The following is a 15,925-nucleotide window of genomic DNA, read 5'->3' as shown; positions in this document are numbered from 1 at the left end:
TGGGGAAAACCCTATCTTTCAGTATTCCCATTAAACTGATTTGGTTGAAGGGTACCTGAAAAATGTAACCGAGTGAGACCTCTTCTAGTGTCACACATCTCAGCTCTGACTCTCTCCCGGGAAAGCTGCGCTGTGAAAAGTTTGCGGGGCGCCAAAGATGCGACCGCCCCCTGCTGCGTCGGAGTGGTAACTGCAAGCACTGGCGGCTCGTCCTGATGCTGCAGAAGCTGACATGAAAGCTCCTTTCATGAAAATTTCACAGCGGCTGTTTGAATGCATCATTTATGCAGCTCTTATTATTTTCATGAAGCCCGAGGAAGGAGGGCGAGGAATGCAAGACAAACAGCTGAATAATGTAAGTTGAGTGCACTGCTTTATTTACTCAAACACAAGTGCCATGTTGTTAATTGTTTACAAGTGCAATTCCCCGACTGTGGCGTGAAGTGCTGACAAAAGAAAATCAGCCTCCTCAATATTTCTATCAAATAAAAATGCACACGTCACGGTCCAACTCAATAAATACAAAGTCTGTGTATCACATGCAGTGAATAATAAACTACTGTACATTGAGCTAAAAGAGCGTAGAGGCTATTTGGGAGATTTGAGGAGAGAAAGCAGTCCATCTGTTGTAGTCTGATCCTCTTCTTCACTCTCTCTCCCCCATCTGTGCCTCCCTCCCCGCTCTCCCCTCCTTTCCTTGAATCTCAGTCTGCTCCACTCCACCAAACAGGCTTCGACTGATGTGGTTCAGATCCCACCCTGCGGGGCTCTTGTGCGGCCAGCCGTTAGCGCTGACGTGGAGGGCCGAGGCCAGTGGTGGGAGGCCCGACTCCCTCAGCCCCCTCAGCTCCCTCAGGCTGGGTCCTGGACGTGCAGGGGTGGAGATGAAGGGGAAGTGGCCGTGGAGAGCGCGGGGCGTAGGGATGGGCTTGGGGAGGCAGCACGGGAGCAGGAAGGGGTAAGGGACAGACTGGACTGCTGTCAGGACACAGAGAGAGAGTCACATCAGTCAGAGTATAAATAATTTGTCTTCATGAGTTTCAGGATGTCAGAGGTGGAGAAGGTGTTTCATCCAAACCTCAAAATGATTACGAAGACATTTTAATTATTTGAAAAAAAAGGAAAATGAATAACAGCAAACCTCATATTTAAGAAGATGGAGCCACTGAATGAACATTTTAATATGTTTCTGTGTGCAAAAATATTTAAAATAGTCTTGACTAGTAACTAAAGTGTTTAAGTAAATGTACTGGATTAAAAGGTAGAATATTTCCTTCTGAAATGTAAGGAAGTAGAAGTATAAAGTGTCATGAAATGAAAATATTCAAGTACAACTACCTCAAATTTGTACTTAAGTACAAATGTACTCAGTTACTGCACAATGTTTCCTGACATATAAAAGACAACATGAGCTCAGATACATAATCGACAATCATTAACAAAGCAAAATATATAAAACCAACAGCCAGAATGCACCTGAAGCATTGGATGGAGCTTAAAGTTTTAGCTGATGCTCTATAATATAAATGACATATTTTTATAGCGAAGTCAAAGAATAAAAAGAACAAAAAAAGGCTGAACTCCAGGTTCACAGTCCAGCTTTAAACTCAACGTTCTTCATGGCGTCTGAACAAACGATGAGAAGCAGAGGAAGCCTGTGAGATGTGGATGAAAGCTTCGGCAGACACCAGCAAGGATCCTTTGAGCTGAGATGTTTTGACAAAAGAAATCTCATTTGATGTGTTTCATGTCAGAATCCTATTGTTTTTATTTCATAAGAAAGTGCACAATCGATGCGCTTCAGAACCAGTAACTCGATAAATCCAGAATAATAAACCTGCTGTATTCCAGTTTTCAAGGTGCACAGTAGATTTTGGTGTTGACGCTGAAAAAGCACCACAGTTACATCACTCATGCTTGGATTTATTCATTTTGAGAAATTTGTCTTCAAGGTCAAGCCTGAACTCCTGCCCTGCCTTATTTTCCACACTGTGTTTCATCTTGAAACAGAAAAAAATATCACGCCGGTGACTTATTCTGAGGGAAACTTCAGGACTTGTGAAATCTGCAGCGTGCGAGCGTTTAAGCGTGAGTGCTGTGATGTCAAACTGAGTTAATATGAGCAGGGTGGAAAAGTGAAAAGCTGAGTTTTAGCTGCAAAGTTCGCAGCATTCTGTTAGCAGTCCGGCTAATACTGCAGGTACTGCCTTCACCGAATACTTCATCAGCAGAGTACAACAATGAACTGAAGTACTGTTTGTGCAGCCAAAGCCTGACGTTTCTTATTTCTGCGTGTTCAGACCCTGAACTCAAACGCACCATCCTGCTCCTGTGATCGCTAACGTGTATCAATCCGCCGCTGAAAACAGTCCCCACACAAATTATGTGTGAATCAACAATATGACCTTGTGTTTTTTTCTTTTTCATTGTGAAATACTTTGCAATCCCTGGTTTTGATACTGTAAACAGACTTTCTTATTCTGAAATGAAGCTGCAGATTTATTTTTCAGGTTCACGTCTTCAGTAGGAAGCAGTGTGTGCCACAGACAGGCTGGACGAGTCAGGACGTTTTTAGAAAATCGCACGCTGTCGGTCGGTTTGAGTGTTTTCATGGGAAAAATCTAGAAAACACCTTAAAGTTTTCTCTCAGTAAACCTCACTTTGGTTTCCTCCTTCGCTCACAGACGACAGGCAGCATGAAGGCAGCTGCAACACAAACGTAATGCCACACACTGTGACAGGTGTGCTCTTACCTCTGTCCATCACTGACCCTGCTCCTCCACACAGAGGAACACCGCCCTCAGCGGGGACGAGGGGGAAGGGAAGAGGACCGCTCTGTGCCAGCTGGGGGGTGGATGGACGGGCGGAGGATGAGATGGGAACATGGAGCGTTCAGTGAAACACAGCCTGACGCCGCGTGCACAAAACGTTAAGAACACCAGGCGAAGCTCTGGATTTGAGTTGTTAAATACACTGAAATCAAAGCAGCTCAGAGGAGGCTGAGAAGCACTTTGGATGATTCAGACATTAACTTAACTGCGGGAAGGTGTTCCTGATATTTTGTACACTGGCGGCCTCATTTATAATTGAAATACAGCAAAAAATAACGATAATGCATGACGTTAAGAGTTTTATTCCAAACTGGGGTGTTTTTTTTCAGCACTTTTCCACCTTAGCAGTCAAAGTGCATCCCCGCTAATCCCCGCTCTTACAGAAGGAATGATATAATTAAACACAGTGTGGTGTTTTCTAAAGGGCAGTATGTAACCTAAGCCCTCGGTCTGCCTGCGAACGTGATGGAACTTGAACACGCTGACTCCCCTCGACATTAGAGGATCAGTCAGTTTCATATTAAATGATAAACTTCCAGTAATGATTTCCATTCAAGTCAGCCAGTTTTATATTAAAAGATAAAGCTGAAGTAATTGTTTTCATTAAAGAAAGTCAGTTTTGAATATTAAATTTTTATATTTTTTTTGGAGCATTTTTGGAATAAAACTCTTCTTAAAGGACTATACCCATGTTTTGGAAAACTGACAAATTGCAGCTTATGTGATGAGGAAATTGAAAAAATAAGGCCACAGTTGAAGGAACGGCGCTTTTAAATCATTTTATCTAAAAGGTGATATAAGCTAGAAGCCAGTTTTCCACACAGTCAAGCCCTTTAAGTTGTGATATGAGCTGGAAAGACGTGGTGACGACCTGATGGCCGGCCGGCGGCGGCGGGTGTCCTGGATAGTTGACCAGGATGAGTTTGCTGAAGTTGAACTTGTAGGTGAATCTTTTCCCTTTGGTCTTGTGCAGGATGCGTTTGTTGTAGTAGTATCTGGAAGTGAGATGTTTTCTGTGTCAGACTGCGCGCTCTCTGTGTCCGTCTATGGTATGCACTCGTGTTCTTACGGGGGCACTTTAGATAAAAGTGCGTCCCGACTGGCGTGTGCTGCATCCATGGGCATTTCAGATTTCAAATTTTAATTTGACAACACAATGTTGGAGGAGTACATTTTATTTACAGCATCAGCCTGAGGCAGAAGCTGCACAGAGAGAGATGATCGCACACACTCGCCGCCAAAGAACTGCAGCCCATAGGTGTTTTTGTGTGTGTGCATGTGTGGATGAATTCTGCATGAATCGACTGCACTCGTGCATTTTGCATCACCTGAGCGCCCGGCTGAGCTTGTCGTAGTTCATGTGCGGTTTGCCCTTCCTCTCCCCCCACAGCCTGGCCAGCCTCTCGGGGTCCCGGATGACGAACTCGCCCCACTCCCCTCCCCAGCCGATGGCCCCACCTTCGCCCCGCCCCAGCAGCTCCAGCAGGAAGTGCCACAGCTGGACCTGTCTGGAGCCGGGAGACCAGGCCGGTTTGTAGGCCCAGTCCGGGAACAGCACTGCTGGAGAGACAAGAAGAAAGGTTGATAGTGAGTGGGGGGTCACTGACATGCTGCTCGGCGCTCATGAATGAAAGTTCAGGTGGTGTGGCGTTGCCCCGGCCAGCCAGGGACGCATTCATTTGTCTGTCTGACTTCTGATGAATCTCGGAGGAGTTATGCACCTCTGTTGTGGCTTTTTAGTAAATATGACACAACTGAGCAAACAACATCACGTTCATTAGACATGCCGAGCAGAGCCAGGCTAGCCTTTTCCACTCTTTATGCTAAGCTAAGCTAACCAGCTGCTGGCTGCAGCTTCATAGTTACTGTGCAGACGTGAGAGCAGTAACTCTCCAGGAAAGTGAATTTCCCAAAATGTTGAACTATTCTTTTACAGTTTTCACCTGAGCTCTACTACATTATTCTAGTTTTTACTCTGCTACATTTAGCTGATGGTATTAGTCGGCTGACATGCTGAGAGACCTTCATCCCCGCTGATCATTTGTTTGTCCATTTGTTCGTTAATTTCTGTTTCACAAATGACTGTTCGGTGTTGACAAAAGACGGGAAAATGAAACATTTCACCCCTCAAAATGAGAAATCAACACATTTTTTGAAGCAGAGAAGTTGGCGAATAATTGTTTCAGCTGGACGTGTCATGCTAAACATTATCCAGGGCCAGACAGGACACGTGCAATTATCTTCTCTTGTGATCATGAAGCTTTGCTATATGAGCTCAAACTAATCACTCCCTCTCGAAGAGGAAACTGTTTCAAACTCATTATGTCAAGTTCACATCGTGATTATTTCTCGGGTTATGCTACTGCACACATGTTCACCATTAACTAGCTGCTTATTAGCATGCATATCAGTAGAGCAACTCTTAGCCCCAGATTGAGACGTTAGTAAGTGGACCTTAATACAAAGCGTTGTCGATACGTGTAGCTTCTTCATTTAGACGTGACATTTAAAGAAAGGTTAATGGAGTTCATGCGCCTCACATCCTGCTTCTTCAGTTTAGCTCCTAAAGACTTGGTGCACCTGTGGTTGGCTCTGTGCGCCGCCAGCAGCGCAATGAAAACTGATTGTAACGCCAAGAAAGCAACTTTATTTTGTGATCTTGAGAAAGAAACAAAAATAATACTAACTGATGTTCCCTCTCGTCCTCCGTAGCTGACGCCATACCTTCGATTTTAACTTATGGAAACCAAAGTAGAGAAAAGTGACTGTCATTGAGCTAAAGGGGGCGCTAAAAATCACACGAAGAAGCAGCATAACTGCTAATATTGTCATAATAATTATAATAAAGGCTTGTATATGTTTTTCATGGATTTATCTGTTTCTATCATGATACTGTGCTGCAGACGCACACTGCAAATAATAAATATACAATAACTCTTCTATAAATGTGAGCAGTCTCCCACACAGATGCCAGCCCACACACATGTAAATTACCGAACACACAGAAGAAAAAAAACACACTTACTTCTGCTCCAGTAAGGCGAAGGAAGGTGTTCAACAGAGGAGCTGCAGCCGCACTGCATCTGAAGACACAGCACAGAACAAAAGCCTAAAACGTCTTCATCGCTGTCATCATCATCAGACTGAAGTTAGAGAGGTGAGAGACGAGAAGAGGCTGCTGAGACGAAACATTAATTATCTGTCATCTGGTGTCAAGCTAGCCATTATAGCAAAGCACGGCCGATTACAGCAGCCTCTGCCCTCAGTATCACTTATGAAGCGAAATCGTTTTCCACACATATTAGTTTAAGGACAAATCTGAACCCAGAGACTCTCCACACGGTATATTGCATCAATATCAGTATAATTGTAAATAAATATAAGGTTTATAGATCTCTGTCAGTTCATAATGTGCTTGAAATTACATTTACTAAGTCAGTAGCGGGTTTGTGATTAGAACAATGTAAATGTGCGAAAGCATCATTTTCCCTGCAGATATTGTTTCGTATTTTCGGTGTTTTTTCCCTCAGTTTCATCCTATAAACACACACACATCGTCCACCCACAGACACAATGACCTTCCCGGGCCATTCGGAGCAGCAGAGACACCCACCATCTTCCCTGGAAGGCGGAAAACTCATCTCTTCAAGAAGTACTTCACATAACCCTTTTCCCCCAGTGAATGATGTCTGCTCTCCTATAAGCCCTCTTCCACAAGCTGTAATATCCTCTTATCTTGGAGCAACAAAAAAACGATGTCTCCCCTTAGCTCTTATTTTATTTCCCCTTCCCGTGCAGCTCTGCACTCACACATGATCATTGCAGGGTCACGGGGACATTACCGGGAAACAGGGAGAGCCGAGCCGGAGACGTTTCACTTTTAGGACGCAGTTTAGACAAAAACAGGCTCCTCTTTCAAAAGGAATAAAGTAATTAAAATGTGAGAAAACAATCCAATCCGGCTGAAAAAGGAGTGCAAACAAGAGCAAAACTCAATGTTCCCTCTGCAATTTCATGCAAACTCAGGCTCTGACATTTGTATTCCTCCCTTTTTATTGGCTGTTTTGCTGGTCACTGATAAATTAAAGCTTGTTCTATTGGATAAGAGCATCAGATGCGTGCCTGAACATCCAAATCTAAATCCTCCATCAGTCCAATGACAGCCAGAATGACACTGATTGCCACCATTACAAATAATAAGAAAAATCATCATGCCAGTCAAGCACCGAGAGGGGACTTAAAAAAATGTAGATAAAGTAGTAATTTAACTAATCACTCACAAAGAATTCTCCCTTACAATCATCTCGTTTACAAAGAGCGAGCTAATTACAGACTCCTGTGGAAGTGTAATAATAACTCAATTGGTCCTGTTACCTTGATTGGAGTGGAAAAGCTTCGTTAGATGAATAACAATGATCAGTTTGTCTGCCGGCCCACTTCAAGTCTGTGAAGACTGAAGGGTGGATGGACCGAATCTTAAACCCTCTATCTCATCTCACCCCCAACCACACACACTTCCACCTCCCCCAGCTCTCTCCCGCAACCCTCCCTCTCTCCCAGAATCAGGGAGACGAGGCCAAAATTATCTTACACTGATTGTGTTGATGTCTTTTGAGAAAAGTATTGGATAACATTAAAAAAAAAACATGTCTTAAAAAGTGTCTCAGCTCTAAAGCATCAAGAAAAATCCTCTAATCTGTAACAGTTTTAATAATCAATATAAATCTATGATATCTATGTCAGTTTTCACAGATCAGGCATCAAATCAGAGAATGTTTTGGCATTTTTCGGCCAAAAAAAATGCTAAATTATCCATTGATAGTCAAAATAGTTGCTTATTAATTTATCTTTAATTGACTAATCGATTAATACACTAATTGTTTCAGCTCTGTTTTCATTTAAGTCATTAATCAAGCAAAAAACACAATGGGTCTAGCTTCCCAAATGTGATAATGTGCTGCTGTTTTTGTTTTATATGATTGTAAATGTGATATTTGGGAGTCGATAATTGTTCTGCTGGAATCTAATGACACCAACTTTGGCTAATTCTTCACTTTCTCTCGGTATTTTGGAAATCATGTAGTTAATTTAGAAAGCAGCCCTACGGGATGCTCAGTGGGAGTTGTTTGTAAGCAGAGACGAGTCCAGGTCAACTGCTGCTATTATCCAGAGTTAAACGGGCGGCAGTGAAATAAGCTTAGATTACCATCATTACAAGTGAGAGAATAAAGGGTCACACCTGAAGAGAAGCACAAGGGAAAAGGAAAAAAATAAGCTGGGAGGAAATAGGTGAAGGTCCTCCAACACGGGCAGGATTGGTGCGCATTACAGCGAGCCGACGGGGAAGAAATGATTGAGCGCGGTGAAGGTGACTGGAGGTTTTCTCCTCGCTGAATCAAAGAGGTGATGAACTCAATACCAGAGCCACACTTAACTCCACTACAGCTGCTTTTCACTCAGCACACGTGACCTTGGTCAAGGTCAACAGGCTGTTCAATACTCCGCCACACGGGCTCAGGAGGCTGTCAGAGGTGGAGGCAGCGGTGACACATTTTGCTCGAGCAGACGTCTGACTGGTGGTCCCTCAAGCACCGGAGTCTCAAGCACTTGTCTTATTCCAGTGAAACTCTAAAAAGAGCATCTCAGACCTGAGAAATGGTTAAGAAATCATAAAACTGAGAGATTATTATTTTTCTCACCCTTGAAGTTTGTGCAGAAACCCCCTCAGAAACTCTTTATGACAGCATTTAAATCTTATATTGCAGGGACATGTGTTCAAATCAGTGTTTAAACTCGAAACGTCGTCATTTTACGTTGAAAAGTTGTTGCTTTTTCAAAAAGAAATGTTGGCATTGAACGTCTGGAGAAGTTCAAAATCTTGTTTGCTTATTCTATGATTAAATAGTTCCTGATTTAAACCAAAAAAATGCCAATTTTAGATGATTTCATGTAGGCAAAGTTGTTGAGGCTGTTTGTTTTTGGACAACATTGAAAGCAACAACATCATTTAATGGCAACCCTCCTGAAGAGAGTTGAATGAGAAGATTGAACACTCACCACCAGCAGCCGGTTAGCCAAGCATAGCACAGAGACTGAAAGCAGGGGAAACAGCTAGCTTAGCTCTGACCAAAGGTAACAACATCCGAACACCATCACCTCTAAAGTCAGCTAATTAACATCATGTTATATCAAACTTGAGTCAGAATTATTTGCCAGATGTACAATGTACACAGGAGTTTGACTGAACAAGAGCCTTAAAAATTAAAAGGCTCAAAAGTTAAAAAAGTTAAAACAGTAAAGTATATAGGACGGGTTGTTGAGGAGAGCCTTCAGGAAGAATCTGATCAGGTTTCTGGGGGTCCTGGTGCTGAAGCTAATAAGGTAATTATGCTCATATTTCTGCAACAAACTCTTGGCAAGAAAGCAAATTAGTGCATTTCCCAAAACGTCAAACTTCTTCCTTTAATGCTCATAAATCTTATTCTTCTTTTTGGAGACCCAGTTATCAGATCTGCACCAGTATCAGACATTTCAAATGATCACCTCATCCCAATGAAAACAATAAGATGTCGATAAACGGAAGCGGGAAATATGTTCCACAGAGTGACGTGAGTGAGAAACGGGTTACAAGATCGTTCTGGACTATTTAATCCAAACAAAGAGCTTTGCTGCTTTGTTTGTAGTTGGATTAACTGTGATTCAGCTTTCACTGCAGCAGAAAAGGAGAAGACACTCACAGCAGCAATCCATTTAGGCTTATGATATACATGCATCCCTATACATCCCCCCAGAACACACACACACACACACACACACACACACACACACACACACACACACACACACACACACACACACACACACACACACACACTTATCGTCCCTCAGATGTGATAGCTGACACCGGAGGCTTTTAATTCCAGTGTAAATACAAATACTCTCCCAGACAGCTATCAATTATGCATGCCTCTAATTGAGTTGGATGTTGTGCTTTTAGCAGCCCAGGGACCCTGGGTCACACGCAAAAAGCCTGAAACCAACACACACACACACACACACACACACACACACACACACACACACACACACACACACACACACACACACACACACACACATTTGCACTTATATATTTGTAAGGACCCTCAGCTCGACCACGAAGCGTCTGGCCTCTAACTTTAACCTTGATATGCTGTTTTGATCTTGCATGTTTCAGCCTGTTTACGAGACATGAAGAAGACTTAATGCTAATGATGTTTTTGGGTTGCAAACATAGTAACAGACAGCCTGCTCTGACAACCCACCAACCGGAGCACTGCGCAGAAGGAAGCGTGCATCTACTTTTAGCCTCTAGCCTGCTAGCTTGTGAAGATTAGCTTACACTTAACCGATACTGCTAGCTAACATTACAGCTCATCCGAGCAGGACGCCGTTAATGTTTACATCCTGTCTGTCACAAGCACCAGCCTCTCGTCCACGAGGAGATGCATGCGTCCGTCTGCACAGTGATACGGTTAGTGGGTGTAGTTTGGTAGAAAGAAAATAGTTCCTACATGAAACTGCTCTTAACAAAGTCTGCTTACGCGATTGTCTTGGATCTTTTGACCGTCATGGTCGTCATCGCCAGGAGAAAACCTGCTCAGGAGTGATCAAACAGCAGATGTTGTAAGAACCTCTCATCTATTTCAGAGCTGACTTCCACCACTCAAGGTCCACTTACTGTCTTCTGGAGCTTTCAACCACAGGACACAGTCATTGTCAGCAGATGCTCTGTTTCCTGAGGAGGAAATCTGACAATCTACTGTTCTGTGATGCAAACTTTGCTGATGAAGACCATGTGATAGTGTTGAAAGCCCCAGAACATGGACCTTGAGTGAGATTATTCTGTCAGTTTCCACGTGCTCCAACCCTCAAACAGCCCTTTAAGGCGAAAATCTCCTCCTCGCTTTCCAAAACCGTTTCCAATCTCAACCAGCAGAAGTCAGACAGGTCCTCTCAGAGATGCAAGAGGTCGGACACAGTAAGAGACACTGCTGCTGCTCATGGATTTACACATTTCTTTATACACACACTCAACACACACACACACAAAACAAAGGAAGAGAGCTCACAGCGAGTATAAAAGCTGACAGTTTGGAAATTGAGCCTTCGGACTGATGGAGCCGCCCAGGCCTCATCCAGAGCCAGACGACAGAGAGACAGATTTAAACAAACGGGTGGAATATTAAGGCGAGCGGCGTTGTCAGGGGAATATAACTGTAAAGATGTAATATAAACACAGAATTGTAAGAAGAAAACCTCCTGCCTTATTTACTCTGCAGTGTTTCTGTGGCAGATATTAGCCCAGTCTATCACCAGCTGAAGGAAAAACAAAACAAATATAATGAAGGACTTCTGCCTGGGTGTAATAAAACTTCACATTCCCTGAGGGGCAATTTAGGTAACGGCACACAAAAACGGGCTCTGAGGCAGGAATTTGCTTTCCACCAAGATCGTCACCCTCCTTTTTTCTCCTCTCCTTCAGCATTATCTCCTCTGTGACGAACTGTGTGTGTGTTTGTGTGCGGATAGAGGATGAGGAGGATGAGGATGAGGAGGGAGGGGGGGTTAAATCTGGATTTGATCCCCACTAAAAGGACTGTTTGTTTTACAGCTGACGACCCCGGAGTTTAATCTGGTGCTTAGCTGCCTGCTCAATCTCTCCTCTCCTTCGTCTCCCCACATCCTCTCATCCTCCCGGCCTCTCTCTCTCTCTCTCCCCTTCATCTCTCTGTTTCTCACTCACTCAATCGTATCATCCTCGCACAGCGAGTTAACCCCCCCCCCGCCACCACCTCTCCATCATCCTCCTCTCTCCATCCTCCATCCCTTGTCATCTCCTTATTTTTCTTCTCTCTTTATTTGTAGTGCCAGGAGCGTTTGTTCGCCATTTACATTTAACTGGATCCATCAGGTTGTGTGTTATGCGTAAAATTAAGCAGTGTTACATCATACAGCACAGTGGGTGAGTGTGTGTATGTGCGTGGGGGGGTGGGGGGGCAGGCTGGGAAGGTGTGTAGTGATGGATTCAGGCCCTGAAATGTGTCCGTGCATGTGTGTGAGGGCCTCTAAGTGTGTGTGTGTGTGTGCGTGTGAGAGTGAGAGAGAGACAGGAGGACAATAGTGAGAGTGTATGTTAAACAGGATGATGGTGTTGCAGCAGATGAGGGTCATGCTCTGGGACTTAAGGGTCAAATCCTGTTAGAAGTAAGAGGGATCAAGGCTTTAGCAAGGCACTGCCTTTTTTACTGCTGCAATATTCACTGACACTGTGCAAGAGGAGTGTGTGTGTGTGTGTGTGTGTGTGTGTGTGTGTGTGTGTGTGTGTGTGTGTGTGTGTGTGTGTGTGTGTGTGTGTGTGTGTGTGTGTGTGAGAGAGAGAGAGAGAGAGAGAGACATTCAGTGTGTGTGCGTGTGGTTGGTTGAACTCTGTAAGCAATAAAACAGAGGTCGAAGAAGATGATTTATTGTAAACCCTTTGTGATGTATCATCTTTAGGTGAGAGAAAAGTATAAAAAAAAACCCTTAACAAACAGTTTTCCCCTTCCACTTCGTCAAGTTCATTGATTTTTGTTTTATATCCGCTTATTCTGAATCTGACGCAGCAGCACGTTTCAAACAAGTTTGGACAGGAGCAACGAAAGACTGGGAAAGACAGGTGAGAGTATCATGATTGGGTATGAATGGAGCGAGGTTCACCGCTTTGTGAACACATGATTGGATGAAGGAGATTAATACACGGACTCAGAAACTGTTGCTGGTAAACACAGTGTGTTTTCAAATGATTGCATTCTGTCTTTATTTATGTTTAACACAGCGACTTTGCTGTGATCAGACCATATATTTTCTGAAAAAGCATCCTCCAGCTCGTCATTGAACTACATAATTTTCCTCATTTCTATCACTGTCAACATATTCTAGGTGTCACTTTCCTCCAAATTCAATCGCTTTCGGTGAACTTTGGAAACTTTGGGATCTCGACTAGAATTCAAAGTAAAGTCCTCAATCTCCAAAGTAACAATGACTGATATATACACTGTTTGTGTAAATGATATATGTTCATGTATCTATTTTTCCCTGAAAAGTGAAAAGTAGCACAAAAACAGAAAAATTCTCAAGTGCATGTATCTAAAATTGCACCTGAGTAAATGCTACATTCCACCACTGACGATTACATTTCATTACAATCCGTTCATTTTGGCACACTTGCTCAAAGCACACAATCGGGAATAATTTGGGGTTTCGGTGTCATGCTCGAGGACACTTCAAAATATGGCCACAATTAAAGGACAGCCTGCTCTATCATCTGAGAGACAAACGTCCAGCTGGTGAGGATGCCGGGATGTCCAAATTCAAAACAAGAGCATAATTTTTGAATTTGAAAAAGAAATAAATGAAAAATACACGAGATGGCATAAAAGACGAGGTGACCGAAGGAATTGGCAAAAATAATGATTGTGGCTCTAATATGAAAAAGCAAGGACACAGAGGCTAAGAGGAGAGAGGAAAAAGAAACATCTAAAAAACTGAAACAATGACATGATTTCTGCTGCATTTCAGCCTCATTTCATCCTCTCATTTTGTCACATATTCTGTTGTTTTATTAGACCTTTTCTCTGAATTTTGGCATCAGAAACACGTGTATCATCCAACATAAAAAGAGCTTTGTCAAAAGCGGATGATGCGCCGCTGGATTTGTTGTTCTGCTGCATTTTCAAAGCTCATGCTGTTAGAAAAATAATTCTCATGGGAAAGAGCATTTTCTTTCCTAATGAGTGGGTTCGACAAATGGCAATTAGCAAAAGGTTCATCAGCTGTGAGGTGAAGCGCAAAAAGCATTGTCTGCGGTAATGAAAATCTTATTATGTAAGAAAGGCACAAATAAGATGACAAAGATTTACACCAGATGAGATTTTCTTTCTGCTCTCGTGTGAAACCGTCATATGAATCCCACATCAGCCCAACTGTCACTGAAGCCCCTCACAGGGGAAAAACATGAAGATGAGAAAGAGAGAACAAAAGTGGAGAGCGGGGACAGCAACATTCCCAACGGAGGTGAAGCTGTATAATATCATGAATGAAAAATCAAGTCAATAAAATTACAATAAAATGGACCTGAAGTGCTTTGAGTAGGAGTGTGAGCCCATGTGAGGAAGAGTGTGTGTGTCTGCTGTGTTACAGACTGAAAGCAGCCTTCTTCTCTCGTTTAAAACGAGGAGGTTATGGGAGCGATTGTCTTCCTCACTTCGTGGTCTTTTTTTCCTTCATCCCCTCCACTCTCCGGACTCTCAGCCTGCCTGCTCTGTGCTGCTCTCTCCAGGGAGCTGTGGTTTCTGAAAGGTTTCTCAATGTCCTTAATCCCTCCATCTCTTTGTGTCCAGGCAAAAAATATATCCGCATGAAACTCAAGAGGCCAACAGGGGCCAAGATGTGTGAGAAAAAGACGAGCATCTTTCCAACCATTTGTGGGAATAGAAAAAAAAGGGAGAGCTGCTTCTTTTTTTTTTTTGCATGAAGATAAAAACAAATTGGCTTCTTTTTAAAAAGCATTACAAAGTCTTAAATAAGTGGCTCTAAAATTGGAGTCCTTCAGGTCCAACAAAGAGAGGAATGGTTTGATTTCACTCGTTTCAATAACTAGCAATTATCCCAATTAAGAGCGTGGATGATAGCGTGAAGCATCTGTTTCAGTTAGCAACATTATCTCCAAACCGGCTCAGTATGGACAGTTGCTGTTCACTTTTTGAAATGAACACATACCATCTGGTAATATCTGAATAACATTACAGATGGTGGCTGTGTCTGTTACGGGAGATGTGGATGGACGGTGGACAGTGTACGTCAGTGGTAAATGTACCTCAGGGGTAGTTGCGGATATGTGTGAAGACCTTGGGGCAGCGCGTTTGATAAAAAGTTCATATCCACGTTTGTGTTAGGGATGAAAATAAACACAAATGGAATTAAAGTGGTATATTGGGATCTTAAGTAGGCTGTATTTAGGCCAACGATAACCATTGAAATGAAATTGGTGGCTTATAGATACAGCTGGTAGCTTATAGCTACTAGTTTCATTTGGCTGACACAGAACATGGCACCAATTTGAGTTATTTTTTACATATTAGCACGATGTGTTGAAGATTATGAGAAGTAGTTGGTAAGCAAATAGAGAAGAGATGGTTAGCATAGCTCAAAGTGTGGATAAGCACTTCAAGCAGTTGTCTAAAAGTAATGGATAAAAGGTTAAAACGGTTAATGTAATGGAACATTAACAGTTCAAATAGCATTATCCCAATTTTAGTCAGCTAAAAGTAATAAACAGTTTAAATAGCTAGCTAGTAATGCATGAACCGTTCAATTAAATAAGTAAAATAAAACTGTTAAATTAGATATAAGTAATGGACAAACAGTTCAAACAGTTAGCTAAAAGTAATGGACAAACTGTTAAATTAGATAAAAGTAATGGACAAACTGTTAAATTAGGTAAAAGTAATGGATAAACTGTTAAATTAGGTAAAAGTAATGGACAAACAGTCCATTTAGGTAAGAGTAACAGATAAACTGTTCAGTTAGCTAAAAGTAATAAACAGTTAGCTAAAGGTAATGGATAAACAGTTGAAACAGTTCGCATTATCCCGATTTTAGCTAAAAGTAAGAGATAAACCATTCAATTAGCTAAAATTAATGAACAGTTAAAACAGTTTACTAGAAGTCATAGAAAAACAGTTCAGTTAACTTAAAGTAATAGATACATGGTTAAAAAAAGGTTTGCTGGAGTAAACATTTGAAATAGTTGGCTAAATGTACTGGATATATGGTTGAAAGGCTAATTGGCTAAGTGTAATGGAACCACAAGAGTCAAGAGAGATCGTTAAATACTTCAGTTGAAGTACGCTAACATTAAATGTTTTTAGTTTGATGGAACAGTCGTAAGAGATAAATGAGATAAGAAATAAGCTAAAACTAATGATAACATAACACATAGCTAATATTCGTGGTTTAATGGTTCAAAGGCCCAGTTTCTGCCACTTCAAGTGGTAGTAAAATGCTAGTACTAA

At 42.3% G+C, this 15,925-nt stretch overlaps 1 protein-coding gene across 1 annotated transcript; it reads right to left on the bottom strand.

Moving 5' to 3' along the window:
* Positions 1-646: 646 nt before the first annotated feature.
* LOC139339348 (ETS domain-containing transcription factor ERF-like) lies at positions 647-5,914 on the bottom strand. Its single transcript, XM_070974917.1, has 5 exons — positions 5,857-5,914; positions 4,160-4,391; positions 3,703-3,826; positions 2,754-2,844; positions 647-978 (listed from the first exon to the last, which is right to left on the bottom strand). The coding sequence occupies exons 1-5, from the start codon at positions 5,912-5,914 to the stop codon at positions 647-649; spliced, it is 837 nt and encodes a 278-aa protein (XP_070831018.1).
* Between the last annotated feature and the right edge of the window lie 10,011 nt (positions 5,915-15,925).

Source organism: Chaetodon trifascialis, chromosome 11, assembly GCF_039877785.1.
Source record: "Chaetodon trifascialis isolate fChaTrf1 chromosome 11, fChaTrf1.hap1, whole genome shotgun sequence".
Lineage (NCBI taxonomy): Eukaryota > Metazoa > Chordata > Actinopteri > Chaetodontiformes > Chaetodontidae > Chaetodon > Chaetodon trifascialis.
The sequence above is the reverse complement of the archived record's forward strand: the minus strand, read 5'-3'. Positions and strand labels throughout refer to the sequence as shown.